Source organism: Kryptolebias marmoratus, linkage group LG20 (genome assembly GCF_001649575.2).
Source record: "Kryptolebias marmoratus isolate JLee-2015 linkage group LG20, ASM164957v2, whole genome shotgun sequence".
Taxonomy (NCBI): domain Eukaryota; kingdom Metazoa; phylum Chordata; class Actinopteri; order Cyprinodontiformes; family Rivulidae; genus Kryptolebias; species Kryptolebias marmoratus.
Window position 1 is genome coordinate 3,378,196 of NC_051449.1, and position 16,060 is coordinate 3,394,255.

Here is a 16,060-nt window from a genome sequence, read left to right on the forward strand (position 1 = left end):
CCCCCTCCCCACTGTACCCTTTGAAGTGCGTGCAGCCCCTGTAACGAAGGTGGCTCTGCAGTCTGGCTGAGGAGCAGATTTGGGTTCGTGTTTATGAGGCAGGCCCGCTGTTAGCTTTGCGAGAAGCTGCAGCACAAACAGTTGAGCCTGTCGTGGAATGCATAATGGTAAACAATGCAGTGATGTATGAGGGAGTGTAAGTATAATCGAAGATAACGACACCGGATGGCCCGCACAGCTTCCCCACTGAGCTGGCTGCAGCAGGCGCTTCAACCGTGTGCTGCCTTTGCAGGGCTGGATAATTAAAAATGATAAATTTCGTAATGCAATCAGTTGGGTATTATTAGTGGAAGCTTCAGTGGGTGGAAACAGCCTCAAGTGGGCTTTCCACTGTTGACTAAGCTGATGTATTAGAGACAAATTATTCCAGTCTCCCTGCCTTCGATCCCTTTCTGCTCACTCTGTCTGTTCTGTGTAACACTACAACAGTGCTCTGGCCTGTGGTTCATCCTGCGGAAAAGCATAAAAAAAACCCACAACATTGTAAAACCAGTACAAACGTGTGAAGTTTCATTAAGCTCCATTAGAGCATTATCGTGCACTTGTGATACTTTTCAATAGGTTAGCTCACAGGTTAATGCACTGGAATGCAGCTATTGTGAGGTTAAGTGTAGCCTTGACCTTATCTCCTCTTAGTTCAGTCCCTCCTGATGGATTTGTTGTGCTCAAGCGACGCCACGCTTGAGTTTTCTACCTTCTGGCTCTTCTCTTTATAGATTTTTTTTTCCCTAGCAGATGATTTTAGACGCCACTTCATATATTGCGCAGACAATTTACAGAATGAGTGGGAATGAATGGCGGCATTACATAAGTTCAGGTTAAATAAATATTTAAAGATGGTACCGCTGGCCTTTTGGAAAGGAAATGAAAATCAATGCCAAGCTAGGTAAGCAATTCTCAAAGGTGCAACAACAAATCATAACAAATTAATTTTATTCCCCACACGCCATGCACATTTTCCCCAACTTTAAATTAAATGTGACAAGACAATCAGGGGATTTACATGCATATTAGTATACTGGTTTTGAGTCTTATCCAAGTTTTGATCATATCCCAGATATGAAGTTCACTAGTTTTCATGGTCTTTTACACCATGAAAATATCCATTTTCTTATCATTTGAGCACATTTGTTTAATAATTTCTAATTATCTTGGGTGCTGTGTTTTTTGCCAGCAGAAAATCTTCAGAAACATGTTTGCATTCAACAGTTTCACAGCCTCATATAAGAATATTCTTCATACCGTATGGTTTGAAGCAGCTAAATCCTTCTCCAAGTTTCTAAACAAAGACTAAGATCTTAAAACTTAATGCCAAGACAATCCAAAATTCCTGCTACTGTTTGTAAATATTAAAAAAAAAAACTTTAGCGACTGAGATGTTAAAAAATATTTAAACATAGTATTTATACACAAACATGAACCTGGAATCTCATATTTCATGTAAACTATGTGTCTGAAATTGGTTTAAAGTCTGGATAAGACCTAAAAATGGAAGATTAAAGAGACTGATTGTGGATAATAAAAGGCAACTCTGTAAGTTATAAAAATATGTTTTACTTCTAAACAGTGTATTTATGTCAAACATGAGTTTGCTTGAGAAAAAGGGGGAAATACTGTAAATTTTAGAATTTGAAACTAAAAATAAGCAGAAAAGCTAGAATTTCAAACATAAATGTTAAACTGTCCAGCTGCACTTAAGACTTTTGTTACTACTTCAGTTCACTGAGTGTCAAATCGAAATTATTCACTAAAATATTCTGAGATGTTGCATAAACAACAGAACAACAAATTCGTCCAAAATTCAGACAGTTGTAAACACGTTCCTGAACACTGGAGATTTTCTTTTTCAATCAGAGGAAGCAGATGGTTTTTCCCCACAGAAACCATCTGGGAAAATGCAAACACTTTGAGGAAATACAAGGCAGATGATTGGCTGAAGCATCTGTCTGTCAGTGTTTATCACAGACTACATTCAGACAATCAGATCAACAAGGAAGAGATAGTAAATTAAACTTTTTTTCTGAGGTCAGGACATTTTAAATCAAGAAAACCTCTTTTTGGTTCTCATTTAAATAAGGAAATCTGTTTTGATGGCAAAGCTGAGAACCTACAAAAGGTTGCTGATTGGTTAAACAACTTTCTGTAAATATAATTTCATTTTAACATAAGAATCTAGCTGTTCTACAAGGTCATATTATACAACCCCAAATTCAAAATAGTAGGGACATAGTGTAAAATGTAAAAAAAAAAGATTTACAAATCTCAAAAACCCATATTTTATTCCCAATGGAACATAGTAAACAGGCCAGATCTTGAAACTAAGAAATTGTATCAATTTTAGGTACAAATGAGGTCATTTTGAATGTAAAGTCAGGAACATGTGAAAGAAGTTTGGACATGAGCAGCAAAAGCCAGATGTGAATGTAATCCATCTTCTCTAGGCCAGATGTGCTGCTGCCCTAATATTTCAAAGAGACCATTTCTTTCTTTAAAAAAATGGGACAAGTTTTTAGTTTTATTTACATTTTACGCATGCCCCAGCTTTTTCAGATTTGTGGTTGTAATACTTTTTAAACTAATCCCAACTTTTCTGAAATTGAAAGCCAACATTTTGATCTGTTGGCTGTGAAAACCTGTGTGTGTGTGTGTGTGTGTGTGCGCGCGCGCGTGTGTGTGCGCGCGTGTGTGTGCGCGCGCGTGTGTAAGAATGACTTTGTGATATTGATCAATTGTCACTCAGTTGTCACAGGTGTATGGAGTCTGCCTGCCACTGTGTCCCATCCTAACGCATGGTTACCTGTTTTGTCACCCCCTTACAGCTCTGGACACCGCCCCCTCTCACTTGCTACCCCCTGCCCTAAAAGGACTGTCTCCAGCTCCTCATCCATCTTTGTCTCTCTGCATGTCTGGCTCCTTCCTCCTCCACCTCCTCTTCGTCCATCTAAATGTGTTTTTCTCTCCTCTTCACACAGCTCCACCGTACAGCTGTAACTCCATCATCTCATCTTCCCACCTCTAACACATCCTCTATCCCCCTTTCTGCCTCACGCTCCTTTCCTCCTGAAGTGACTCTCCTCCCCTGTTCTCCCCCCCACACCCCATCTCCCTCCTCCGCCCACAGGGCCCTGCGCCTCCCGCTGACCCCTCCAAGGTGAAGGCGGCCGCCTCGGAAAAGAAGAAGCAGGAGTCTCGCAAGGATAAGAAATAGGATACGGGGAGGGGCTGGGGCAGGTTCACCGGACAGCTGCTCCAGCCCATACGCCAGGTATTGGCGGCGAAGGCCCGGCCCAAACAGCAGCAGCGGCAGCAGGACAAGCAGCAGCAAACTGCAGTCAAAAAGACAGAGGGGGTGGGGGAAGGTGGGGAGGAAGGTAAAGGCCGGGTACTTATGACCATCGAGCTGGAGCTGACCCGCAGAAACGGGGAGGAGGCGACCAGCGGCGCAGGAGGGTCGGGGAGGTCTGAGGCACCTGGCCTCCTCTCCCGCCTCGCCAATCAGCTCAGCTTCAAATAACAGGCTGCCTCCGGGGGAAGGAGGGGAAGGAGAGTTAAAGGTACTCATTGAAAAGTCATGAAAACTGGGCGAAAAAACTGATGAAGTATCTGCACAATATGTCTCTCATTGATGGTGTCCTTAAGTTAATCTGTAAGGAGAATTTGTGACCGACCACATGCGTTTGTTAACCTACAGAAACGGCCAAAGTGACTGAAAATAGGTCGAACTTACCGACCATTTTTAATTACCAACACAGACTAAGGCCAGCCTAATGTAGGTCAATCATGTGACTCCCTGAGTGTTTTATTACATTGAGAACGAAACCTTCATTTCAAAATTGCATAAAACTCTACCTGGAAAACAACCGGAGCAAACTCTTCTGAACTGCATCATTTGATACAGTCCATTATCACAGTTTTCATGTTTGATTTCATCCTTCGCAATGAGTACCTTTAAACCACAAACCCACTCCGCATCCAGCATAACCCGAGTCCCTGAATAAAAACGTTAAATCATATCTGCTCTTGTCACAGGATGTAGACGCAGCTACTGTATGTGGGCCCAGATCTGACATGATAATCTCCTACACCAGCTGGCACCCCGACTACTTTTGTTAGGTCATAAGATATGCCATTTGAAGCAAGACCCCAAGACGGCTGGGTTTGATAACAAAATCTAAAAGGCTACTCCCTGGGTTTTGCCTCTCTGGTTCCTTTTATTGTGATCCTATCCACCGAAAAAGCTTCCTCTGAGTGCGTCCGATACGCATCACGAATCCCTGGCTGTGGGGACAAGCCAATTTGCTTTTTTTATTTTTTCCAGAGTCGATGTGTCAAACTCCAGCTTTCTCTCCTCATGCTGATCTTCATCCTCGCCCCTCTGTCCTATCCCATTTTCCCCCACTGTGAATTCTCTTGACTTTCTTGTTAATTCAAATTACAGAGGTGATTTATATGCTAACGCCTCTGTCCTGTTTCTCTTCCGTCCTCACTTCCCCCCATCCCTCTTCTCTTCTTCCTGTAGATAAAGGTTTGACTTCTCCACGACTGCCTCCACTCCTCTTCTAGTCTGCTCCCTCTTTTTCCGCCCAGCCTGATGCAACCCCCATTATTCCCCATTATCTCTACCCTCTCAAGACAGCACTGGCTGTAAGAATAGCCCCACTACATCACAGGTAACAGTGTCAAATAATTTTTACAACACCTCATCGGAGGCCGTGCATGCCATCATTTGGGCAACCTGTAAAAGTGTTTAAGGCCTAACTATGTACATAACTTCCTTAAGAGGACCACGTAGGACATCCCTGTGTGTTTAGAGTCCCGTGAATCTTCTCCCTCTTAATGTTTACGACTCAATCACTGAGTGGAGCTGCGAGCGCACACTGGACTTCAGATAGAGGGAAAACAGAGAGTGATAGTGTGAGAGAAATATGATTCCTGCTCTCAGCCAGCACAGATAGAAGTTCAAGCCCCGGAGCTCGAAGGTGATTCAATCCTCTCACATTTGAGCTAATGGAGGTTGTCGCTGTGTCCCTGCACAGGCTAAAGGGGGGCTATTTCTGGCCCCGTAAGAGCGCCAGGGCTTACTGTAACAGCTGCACATTTTTCAGCCAATACGGGAGGAGGAGGAGGAGGAGGGGGAGGAGGAGAGGTACGGCAACATTAGGCGTGAAGAGGAGGAGGGGGAGGGGAGAGAAAGAGTGAGAGGCAGGGTGGAGGTACTATCTCTGCTGTTTGCGCCTGAGTGTACATCCACTCTTGGCTCGGTGACTGACGACCCGGAATGACGTCACAGCCTCCGAAAATTAGCAGACGCTCTCAGGAGTCAGACGAAAGGGCTTACCAGGAAGAGGTGCAGCTCGGGAGTTATTTTAGGTCCACCTAATCCACTTGCACGTTTCTCCAACCTCGGGGCTAATTATTTTAGCATGTGCTTGGTAACAAGATATCTCTCACCACATCACCACATCACCCCTCTGCCTCCTCTGCCGTCTTCACTCCTCCTCATCTTGGGAATCATCTCCTCTCTTGAAGCCTTCTGTTTCCTTCTATCTGTCCTTACGCTTCCTTTATCGCTTCCTCTTCCTGCCGTCTACTGAGTCTGCACTGCATTATTCCCCCACAGAAAAGGCCTAGACACAATCCAATCTACTCTTTAAGCCTCTCCTTATCTGACTGGCAGGCCTACAGCTCAATGCTTCTCTCTCTTCTGTCCTTCCTCTACTTCACTCCTCTCTTTTTCAAACTCGGTGGCAGACGCTTCTTCTCAGCCCTCCCTCCCGTTTTCACCGGTGATCGACAAACGGCCTCTTGCTTTGCCCTTCAAGTACCCCTGAGGCACGTCCCCCTCTCCAGCCCACTTCCTCTCCTTCTCTGGCCCTTTCATTGTCTCGGTTTCTGCTGGTTTGAATGCCAAAACGCTCTTCAATGCCCCCTACCGGCAAGACGAAAATCCACACCGAAGCAGAAACTTATAATCTAGCTAGCTCTTTTCCAGTCACAAATGTTTTCTGTATATGTGTTTAAAGTAAAAGTGTGTTAAAAACAGATTTGTTATAAACCAAATTGTCACCCTAAGCAAAGCAAATAAGGTTTTTGGAGACATTTCTACCATGTGTGCTTGTCCACACGTGGAGAACATGTTTACCAAGGCAGGAAAGAAATGTAATTGTATTCTATGGAATATGCCATTATATTTCTGACCTTGTGTGTTATGGAAGGTACTGTGTGGCTGTCTCTGGGGTACATTTTATTCTGAGATGGAGGAAAATTGAGGTTGTAGTGCAGAGAATAGGAAGAGGGGGGTAGACGAGGGTTCGGTTAGCCTTAGATTCATCACTCTGTGGCTGGGGAGGAAAATAAAAACACAGGGAGGATGGTTTGCTGCAGGAGAAAGCTTTGCAGGAAGAGACTTATGTGGTGTGTTAAGCTCTGCAAAAAAATCTGTATGTATCACTACAGATAGTCTGCTCTCCCCGCCAGAGCTTTCTTTCAAAGGTGCTCCTTCCCAACCCTGAGCCAGAGATGGATTGCAATCTGCAAAGATTGATGTGCGGTGTGGATAGTGTAGACTTGAATGTTCCTTTAAAATTCATAACAGGAATGAAGGTGCTAAAATCCACAACTTCATAACTGGACATCTGTTTCACTGGTCGCTGTTTTACTATCCAGTCAAATGGATTTAGTTTGAATGTTTTCTTCTTTTTCAGCAAAGCCACACAGCCGCCTGACATAAAACCGCTTTCAAATAAAATGTTTCCATTGTCTCTATTAGCCATAGTTGCACCTTAACATTCTTTCATTTGAAAATGACTGAAGCTTCTTACATTTTTTATCTTTATTTTTAATGCTTGTGATCACTTAAGAGCACTAATGTTTGTTTTTTTGACACTGTATAATATGTTGTAAAGAGAAAGTAAATAAAAGCCACAAGCGCAGCTGTTGAACAGTAAACCCAGCTGAAAATGCCTGCAGTTTCTGACCTTTTTTTTGTCCTAAATGGTGTGTCATGAATGCTAAAACACGTTCTATCGTGAAAAGATCCAAAGAAGGAAGTTTTTCCAAAATGAGATGCCGCTATTTACATGTAATTATTGCCCACGGCTGAAGACAAAGATGGATGATTATGATTTTGCCCATGTCTGTGTTTCTGTTACCAAAATATCTCATGAACCAGTGGATGGTTTTCAATGAAACTCTCAGAAATCATTTATTGGATGATCATCCACCACTGATGAGCTTTTGGAGTCAAACGGATTAAAGATGGTCAGCAATTCTGTCTTTAAAATCCCCAAAATGGCTATAATTCAGTAAATATTGAGCTAAAACTTATTATAGCTGAGTGTCAACCTCAGTACACACTCCAAGCACTAACATACCTTGCAATATAGCATGAGATTGTATGTAACTCCTCTCCGAACGGGTTGCCACAGCGAGCGAATTTGCATGAATGATTTGACACAACCTGGGCTTGAAGCCGCAGCTTCAGGATTACGAGACCACCGCATTGACCACCGACCTGCCATGACCCCCAGATTGTACGTAAAATGATTTACAAAGGGAGACATAATTGGCTACAACTCCGTCCCTTCTCAGCACAAGTCACAAGGCCTTTAATTAAATCTAGTTTCAGCCAGTTTACCGCTTGGTGTGCCCTTTATTTCTGAACTGAACTAGCAGCAACTTAATTTACGTTGAACTGTTAAAAAAAAATGTTTGGCAGCAATTTACAACCTTTTCACATTTTACACAGCAACAAAATGAGATATAATTTTCATAAAGGCTTAATTTCTTTGACCTAACGAGCAGGTGGGGTTCAGTGAGCATACATGACCTTTTCAAAAATGCTCTGCTTCATATTCAGACGGAGAGTTTAACTGATGCTCGTGCACCTGCTCAGCTCCCTGCCTGAATGACCAGCTGCTGGGGGAACGTTGCAGCACAGAGCTGTTTCTCACTGATTATATATATATAAAAAATAAACCAACCAAAAACATTCCTATCTCATTTAACATTTAAAGGTGCAATGGGTATTTTAAAGCCTCCAAAGGTTAGACACACTGTACGGATTAAGACCCAATAAGTTTACAGTGTTTTATTTATTTTTTTAAATGTTTTTAAAACTACTTTGTAATTTTTAGTTCTGCAGTATGAAACATAACTTTATAAAATGTCAAGCAGGCTTTTAGCTTTTGCAAATATCAAGTTTGAACAAAAATGAAAGTAGCCAACTTGCCAAAACCGTCACACAATCACTTAGCACATAATATGTAACGGGGATCAGTCTCAACTACTATCACACCGAATTTTAGCTCAATATCTGCAAAAATGACTGAGTTATATAGACATCTTTGTGTTTGACGAGGTTGATTAGCCGCAGCAGGTTAATCGGTTGTAGATGCACACCCAGTGATTACTTTCTGAGAGTTTTATTAAAATCTATCCAGTAGTTTATGAAATATTTTGCTAACAGACAAATGAACACACACTCTCAGACATTTGCAGTGGTCGATAATGATCAGATGTTTTATTTTTGTGCAGGGATTATGAGCAGTGCATATTTTACAGGCAGTCTATTCAGCCATATTTCTAAATGTCAGGTTCTGTGGTAATTTACCTCCCAGTGGTCCACTTTGTAATCATATTTAAATTGCAGATAAACTGCACATAATTATCAATTTATTTAATAAAACTTGAGTATACTATTCTTTAAAACCCTAAATGAAAGATTCATTAGTTTTATTTTATTTTAACAAATCACTAAAGTAGCAGTTTCTTAGTTTTTGTAAGTCTTAGTCGTTCTTGAGTCATTTTATCTCTAAAGTTCCTCGGATCCAACCTGGTGTTCCGTCAGTTAAACTAAAATGGTTCTGGATCTTATGAGGTTTGGTTTGGTTTTCTCTGCAGGAAGTGCTAAAGAAGGAGGAGAAAATGCTTCCAGTTGTAGCTCGTCTTCTTGGTAATTGTTGGTTGAGCTCCTAGCAATCAAAAACACCTGAGAGGAGCCATATTGAAACATGCAGCTCATAAAGAATAGTGCTCATTGCAGTGCAGGAAGAACCCAAGCGTCAAATCAACACTAAAATTAACTGTTAACGACCAAGAAGACATTTGGTGTTTATTTGATACAGGATCATTTGCTGCATCCTTGTGTGAGTAAAGTGGCCACAAACAGCCTTATGTTGGAAATATGTTGGACTTTTAGCCATTTAAAGCTTTGCGATGGCTTTGAATTCGAGCTGGAAACTAAACACAAACAGGATTTTTCGCCATGCGACCCAGCAGCTCATCACATCTCATCTGTTTGGACAACAGACATGAAGATCCCATCAGATTCCCACCCAGCTGAACACTCGGCTGCATTCTCATTATGAGCCTCAAGGCCTCATATTGATCCCTCATTAGCATGTTTATTGTAAATACTGTACGTTACGTAGAGAGCAAGGTTCCATTTGTAGCACTGACAGCAGTGATTGATGAGCTGCTGTTGTCCAAGGGTACATGTGTGGGAATACTGAGCAGGTGCTGCTGGGGGTGAGTGCAGAGAAACCCTGGGATGGAAGGGCTGGAGAGGGGAGCAAACTGGAGCTCAGGTTACCCTGACAGAAGGAAGCATGGAGAGGGGTGTGCCAGGCCCAAAAAAAGCAGCAAGTGTGTTCTGCACATGGTGGCAGGAGGTCTGAGCTGTGGTTGGACCCCTGAGTCGGTACCGTCCTTCACATTATAACCTGCAGAAGTCTGGACGTCAAGCATGGGCAGAGGGGTGAGTTCTCTCTTTTTTATTTTTAAAAAGTACAGACACAAACTTTATTTCTATTGTGTATTGTATGGGACTGAAACTCTGATTTCTGAACTGAATGGAGGAGTATTTCTAAAGATTTACAGACAGAGAAATGATTGGTACCCTTACAGCTCATTGAAACAATGTTTGATGTGTTGTAAAAAGTGATTCAGTTAAAAGCAACTGTCTAATGTGTGTCTGTATGGCTTTAGTGCAAGATAAAGTAAACAAAAATAATGTGAAATCATTTTTTTTATTATTTTACAAAGAGCAAATCTCGTTGTGTGCACCTCACTGAACATGGAGCAGAGAAAGTAAAGGTGAGAGCTGAATGAAGAGCTCAGAAAGGAGATTATAGATGACCATTTTCAAGGTTTAGGCTCCAAAACCATCTCCAAGCAGCTTCATGTTCTTGTGAGCTCAGCTGCCAAAAACATTAAGAAGTTTAATGTTCATGGAGCTGTAGCCAACCTCCCAGGACATGGACGCAAGAGGAAATGTGACCCTAGGTTGGTCAGACAGATTAAGTGGATCGTAGAGAGAGAGCCAAGGAAACCATCCAAAACCATTCAAGCTGAACTCTAAGGTCAAGGTACCTCACTTTGTGATTGCCTTATCTGTCACATTTTGAATCATAGTGGACTCCATGGAAGAAGACCCAGGAGGGCTCTTCTATTGGCAGAAAACCACAAAAAAGCCAGACTAGGAAGCATTTTGAGAAGCCATGAAGTTTCTGGGACTGATGAGATAAGAATGGAACTTCATGGCTCCAGTCACATCATGTGTGTTTTATTTTTTTTATCGTGGAAGGGTACTAACTAATTTTTACGTGTCTGTAAATTGTACGCCACGTGTTTGTAGGATTTGAAATCTGTGAGCATCAGAACACCTTTAGACAATAACATCTCAGGATGATGGCTCTCCTCCTCCTCGATAGGTTTGGTTCCTACTTTGTTGATCAGCATTATTTTGTAATTTTCCTTGTATTCTCTCTATCAGGCCTGTTCCATTTAGCTTTATGGGAGGACAGCCTGGTAATCTTCCTCGCGCACAGTGGGGGGAAATTGCTATGCCAGACACATTTCAGGCTCTCCACCGACTCTGTGCTCCCTCTTTGGCTCTTTTTTGATTAGTTTTCCACCGTGTCACTCACGTGCACACCATTCTCCTCACATTCTCTCAGTGTATCCCCTCCTTCACTGACATGCACACATGCGGCTAAGAAGAGACTGACAGCAGCAGATGATTTCCATGATGCACTGCTCTTCCACACACACGCTCTCTCTGTCACAAATAAGGAACTTGTACTATGACAAAAAAAAATCTCCATATTCAGTGAATGTTTTGCCAACAGTGCCAGGAGATTGAAATGAACCAGCATACACAATTCCATTGTGTTGTAATAAGCTGCTCTGAATGTAAATGTCCTACAAGCAGATGACTGTGGCTTTCTTACACTTCTGTTTTCCCACAGTGGGGTGCTGAAAATGGAGGGAAGAGGAAAAAGAAGGACAAGGACTTGGACGAGCTGAAGAAGGAGGTGGCCCTGGTGAGGAAAAAACAAACCGTCCCCTGTTTCTACCCACACTCCCTTTTCTGCACAGTGATTGATTTCATTGCTGCCTTTCCAAATGATCTCCAAATAGCATTACGCCAGAGACACCAGGTTATTTAACAAGGCTATAAATGAAAACGGTGGCCCATAAACAAAATGGGAATCCAACCTGTTCGACATAGTCAGCTGCAGACGAGCTCTGAGGTTCTCCTATATCTGCTCAGCCTCCCTCTGGCTGCTCCTCTTTGTACTCGGAAAGACACTGAATAATTTGTGGGCCACCAGCAGCCTGGTGCCGAGTTTCTGCGTTGTAGTTCTTTGAGGTGCTGTCAAAATGCCACAGAGCCATGCCCACGAAAACTGGGTTAAGTTTTGCTGCTCCCACTATGAGTGATAAAGTAGCTCTTGTCAATTAGAAAGTAGGCCTGCACGTGATTAAAGGGAAAATCTCCCCCGAAACTGTCAGCAGTAAGTATTGTGACCGTCACATTTTACTTTCATCACTGTGCTTCAAATACTTCTTCATTTGGTGATTTACTTTTTCTTCTTTACACAGAAATCCCTTTAATCACCTCCAGACCATGGTTAATCAATACTGGGTGTAGCTCTATATAAACAAAATCTGTTTTCCAGAATACGAGACCATTCAGTTGATTTTGGCCAAATTACTTTCAGCCAGCTGAGGCTGCTGAAGAAAGTGATGGATTTCTCTCTATCTGCTGAGCGAAAAAGTAGCTTTCCAATCTGTTGGGAAGACACAATCCTGAGAGATGACGGCTGATTTCTTTAAATGTCTTCATACAGAATTCCTCCAAACTCAGGCATCATTAAAACAGAGATCTTTTTATGGTATACGGAAGAATATTTTCACAGAAAAAGGTAATCTGTTTGTGTAATAAACTGCATTACCTTAAAGAAACAAAATATCGTAAATGAGGTTGTGTGGTGTAGTTATAAGTAGTCAGTATCTTACCTGCTGTAGATAGCGTTTGGATGAAGGAGACAAGCTGCTCAGAGCATAAACCATTCAGGAACCATTTCATCATCTGAAACGACTCATACTCAAAGATTTCTGAGAGTTTGATTGAAAACTATATTTAAATTTTCACACTTTAACGCTGTTGTATGAAACATTAAAGGGACATTCATGCTGCTATGCTAACTTTCTTCACTTTACGCTTGCTGTAAAGATATCAGGGATTAAAACCAATTTACTAACAGCACACAAAACGACTGTTTTTAAGCTTTAAATCATTCATTTCAACTAAACAAATTTGAAAAAACTATTTGAACATACAGCAGCAAGGTAAAAACGATGTCGATCAAAACAGTCAACACCTAAAATACATATTTGAGTTGTAGTTTTTACTTTTCTAAATAAATCCTGTTTATTTACATTGTGGGCATTCAATTAAAAAATGTATACTAGGACCAGCCACTGGGGACGCTAGTCTCCTTCCAGCTTCAACTTCCTGGTTCCCATCAGAAGTCTAGATTCTGTTACTGGTTGATGTTTTGGCTTTAATGTATGCCTTAACTTTTTGTGTCCAGGTAAAATTCTAAATTGAGAGTTCAAAGTAGTGGCGCAGAGGGTGCCGTGCACCCCCTGGTGGATCGTAAAAAAAGTGCATGCTTATTAAAAATATAAAAAACATTTTAATGCATATAGAATCAGTAGTATTTTGATGAATCATTCGTGATATTAGGCTTCTCATGTTGTGATGTCACAGTTCATTTATGAATTAGCTAAAACCAGTTGTCTTTTTTGGCTGAATTCTAAAATATTAAAGCTATTTTTTATGTTTCAGTATTTCTTTCTTAGCCTGGGTGCAAACATCATCCTCCCAAAAAGAGAAAAAAAGAAATTAAGCTCTTCCTCCGAAATGATAACCATCTGTGAAAACGCCAATAGACTACCAAGAACAAAATGTCACATTGACCCATTGTCCAGCTGTGCTTTCAGATAAACAAGTCCTTCTGACTATGTGAAGAAGTGAATGTCACTTTGGATTAGTATATTCTTAATATTTTCAGTATTCGTAAATCACGATCGTTTTTTTTTTTTCATGAACAGTAGAAATGAGTCACCAAATGGGGACATAAACTCAGGCTGGCTTTTTCTCTGTATTCAGCAGCAAGCCAGCATATTTTTGGAGGGCTTACGTTTTCACTTCTGAGGAAAACAAAGGTTATACATTCAGCCCGATGAGATGCAGTGGGAGTGGACATCTTTGACCTCTCTGATCTGTCATGAGAAATGAATCATTTATAAGAATCCCCCTGACCCGGTTGGGAACAGAGATTAAAGTATTTTTCAGTAAGATGGACTGCAGTAGTGCATTGCTTTTACAGCTGCAGCTATACAACATCCTTCATATAAAATAACATTATTGATTCCTTATAGGATGATGTTTAGTTTTCCCTTTTATGATTTGTTGATTACAGATTCTGTTTGAGTTTCACTAAAGCAAAAATTTTATCTTTGCAGGATGACCACAAAATATCTCTGGAAGATTTGGGAAAACGCTACGGCGTGGACCTCACACGGGTAACGGCAGACACACACACCTTTTTTCACGCAGTTTCACCTACACGCAAACACACAACAAAGTCCTGCTGTAATATCCCACATAGAGATGTAATCTGAGCCTGCTTGTACCGGAAGGCAACGTCCAAACTAGACCAAGCTCTTCTTTGGTCGACTCAGACCCACCGCAGTGAGCTCGGCTCACCTTGACTCTTCTTCATCGCTAATCCCTTGCACACACAAACAGACTTGCATTCTTTGATGCAAAATAAAATAAAATCCATTCAGTCGTAAACACTGGCAGATACAAACACAACACAAAGTATTTTTGCTGTAAACCCATTCGCTGCTTGCTGTAAAGGTGGATGTTGCAGCGTTGCAGGTGAAGTGAAGCAGATTTTATCTGGTCAGGATAAGCAAGAAAAAACAGAAGACATGGTTCAGACTGCAAAACCGTCACACTGTCTGAACTCGGTGTAAGTGGCTAAACAATATAATAAAATAATTGTATTTTCTATCCTTTAGACCATGACATCTGAAAAATCTGTTCAATAAAGTTCAAGCCAAGGCCCTTATATGAGAAGAGTCACCCATTTTATTGTAGTTGTAGTGTTAAATGGGCCAAGCAGGAATATTTGATGTTCTGCAACTGTAGCAGTAAAATTGCCTTTAAGCCATGGCAGAAACTAGTAACCCATTGCAGGCAGAAAGACATATATTGCTAAAAATTGCTCTCCCTCAGGGCCTGAGCTACGCCACAGCTGCAGAGATTCTGGCCAGGGATGGTCCGAACGCACTGACCCCCCCTCCCACCACCCCGGAGTGGGTCAAGTTCTGCCGTCAGCTGTTCGGAGGCTTCTCCATCCTGCTGTGGATCGGTGCTATTCTCTGCTTCCTGGCCTACAGCATCCAGGCCGCCACAGAGGACGAGCCGGTCAATGACAATGTGAGAAACTGCATGTGAACTCAACATATTACAAATACACACACACACACACACACACACACTCACAGGGAGAGCTGGAGACTAAAGAAATCCCATTTTCTGTGAAAATGCAATGTGAACACTGAGTGCTGAATGACTTTGGTGAGATGTGTTAAATAATAAACTGTTAACTAAATTATTAAAGATAAAGAAAGCAAAACAGAAGCTAAAATTAGAGTAAGAAGACAAAAAAGAGCGAGTTTGCTAAACTAGATTTTAAAGAGAATAATGGTTTTGAAAGAAATGATTAAAGAGTTCTTCTATTCCTTATTTCTTAACTGTATTTTTTGTGCAAAAAAAGGTAAAATTTCAAAAAGTGTAAAAGTTACAAATTCTAAATGTCACAGTACACCATTCCCGATCAATCCAAACATTTTGATATAGTACAAACTGTGAAAAAGTAGTTTGATTGCAGAATATTTGGAAGAACTTTAGGAAACAACAGTCTGAATGTCGGCATTTACACAATAAGCAAATAGAAGCTCTGATGAGTACAGATCTTTAATGAGTCACATTTATAATTAGACACATGAAGGAATTCTGCTGTCCTCAAAGTGAACGAAGTATACCAAACTGATGATTTAAAAACAAGTTTGTGGGATAAAATTAAAAACAAGCTGGAATGACTTGCACTTATTTTCAACCCCATATTTAAATAATGATAGAAGAACAACAAACCAAACCTTACTGTTTTAAAAACATATGCTTTCAGCTGCATTTCAGCAGCTTCAATCAGTGAAATTCTGAACATCAAGATGTAAAATACCTGGAAATTTCATCATCTCTAATGCACAATATCCTCATATTCAGTAAATGCAGGCAATTTTCTGTCTACAAGGGTGAAAACTTCTACTGAAATATCTTTAGGCATCAAATGGCTCTGCATTCTAAAAATATATGATTACTTTTTTTTTTCCTCTGGAACTTTTTATCAACATACAGTTTAAAAACAGCCTCTGACAGTGTGGGGGTGCATTAGTACATGTGGCATGGGAAAGTTGCACGAGAAAGAGCACAACTTTTACAGAGCATGCATCTTATGCAAGTTTTTCTACGCTGCAATCCAGGCTTTTCCCTGAAAGAGTTTGCTTAAACCAGCAAGATAAAGCCAAACTTTACTCTGGATTTTCAGAATTCCTGCCTTAAAAAAGTCCAGGA

General features: G+C 41.2%; 2 protein-coding genes across 5 annotated transcripts in view; both read left to right on the forward strand.

The window, feature by feature from the left end:
* The window catches only part of mpz (myelin protein zero), a 16,007-nt gene extending 10,814 nt beyond the window's left edge, over window positions 1–5,193 (forward strand). Inside the window, exons 6-7 of one of the 4 annotated variants that reach the window (XR_001808478.3) lie at window positions 3,182–3,325; window positions 4,580–5,193. Coding sequence is in view for 3 of the 4 variants with exons in the window: in XM_037982014.1 (XP_037837942.1) it covers window positions 3,182–3,268 (87 nt within the window). In the remaining variant the exon portion in view is untranslated. Of the gene's footprint in view, window positions 1–2,879; window positions 3,414–4,579 lie in introns of those variants that run through there. The other 3 variants (XM_037982014.1, XM_017411061.3, XM_017411060.3) reach the window with 3 other exon arrangements.
* Window positions 5,194–9,666: 4,473 nt separating this feature from the next.
* atp1a2a (ATPase Na+/K+ transporting subunit alpha 2a) overlaps window positions 9,667–16,060 on the forward strand; it is a 48,699-nt gene continuing 42,305 nt past the window's right edge. The window contains exons 1-4 of the mRNA XM_017410961.3: window positions 9,667–9,817; window positions 11,310–11,384; window positions 13,879–13,938; window positions 14,660–14,863. Coding sequence (XP_017266450.1) covers window positions 9,806–9,817; window positions 11,310–11,384; window positions 13,879–13,938; window positions 14,660–14,863 — 351 coding nt within the window. The 5' untranslated portion in view covers window positions 9,667–9,805. The remainder of the gene's footprint in view (window positions 9,818–11,309; window positions 11,385–13,878; window positions 13,939–14,659; window positions 14,864–16,060) is intronic.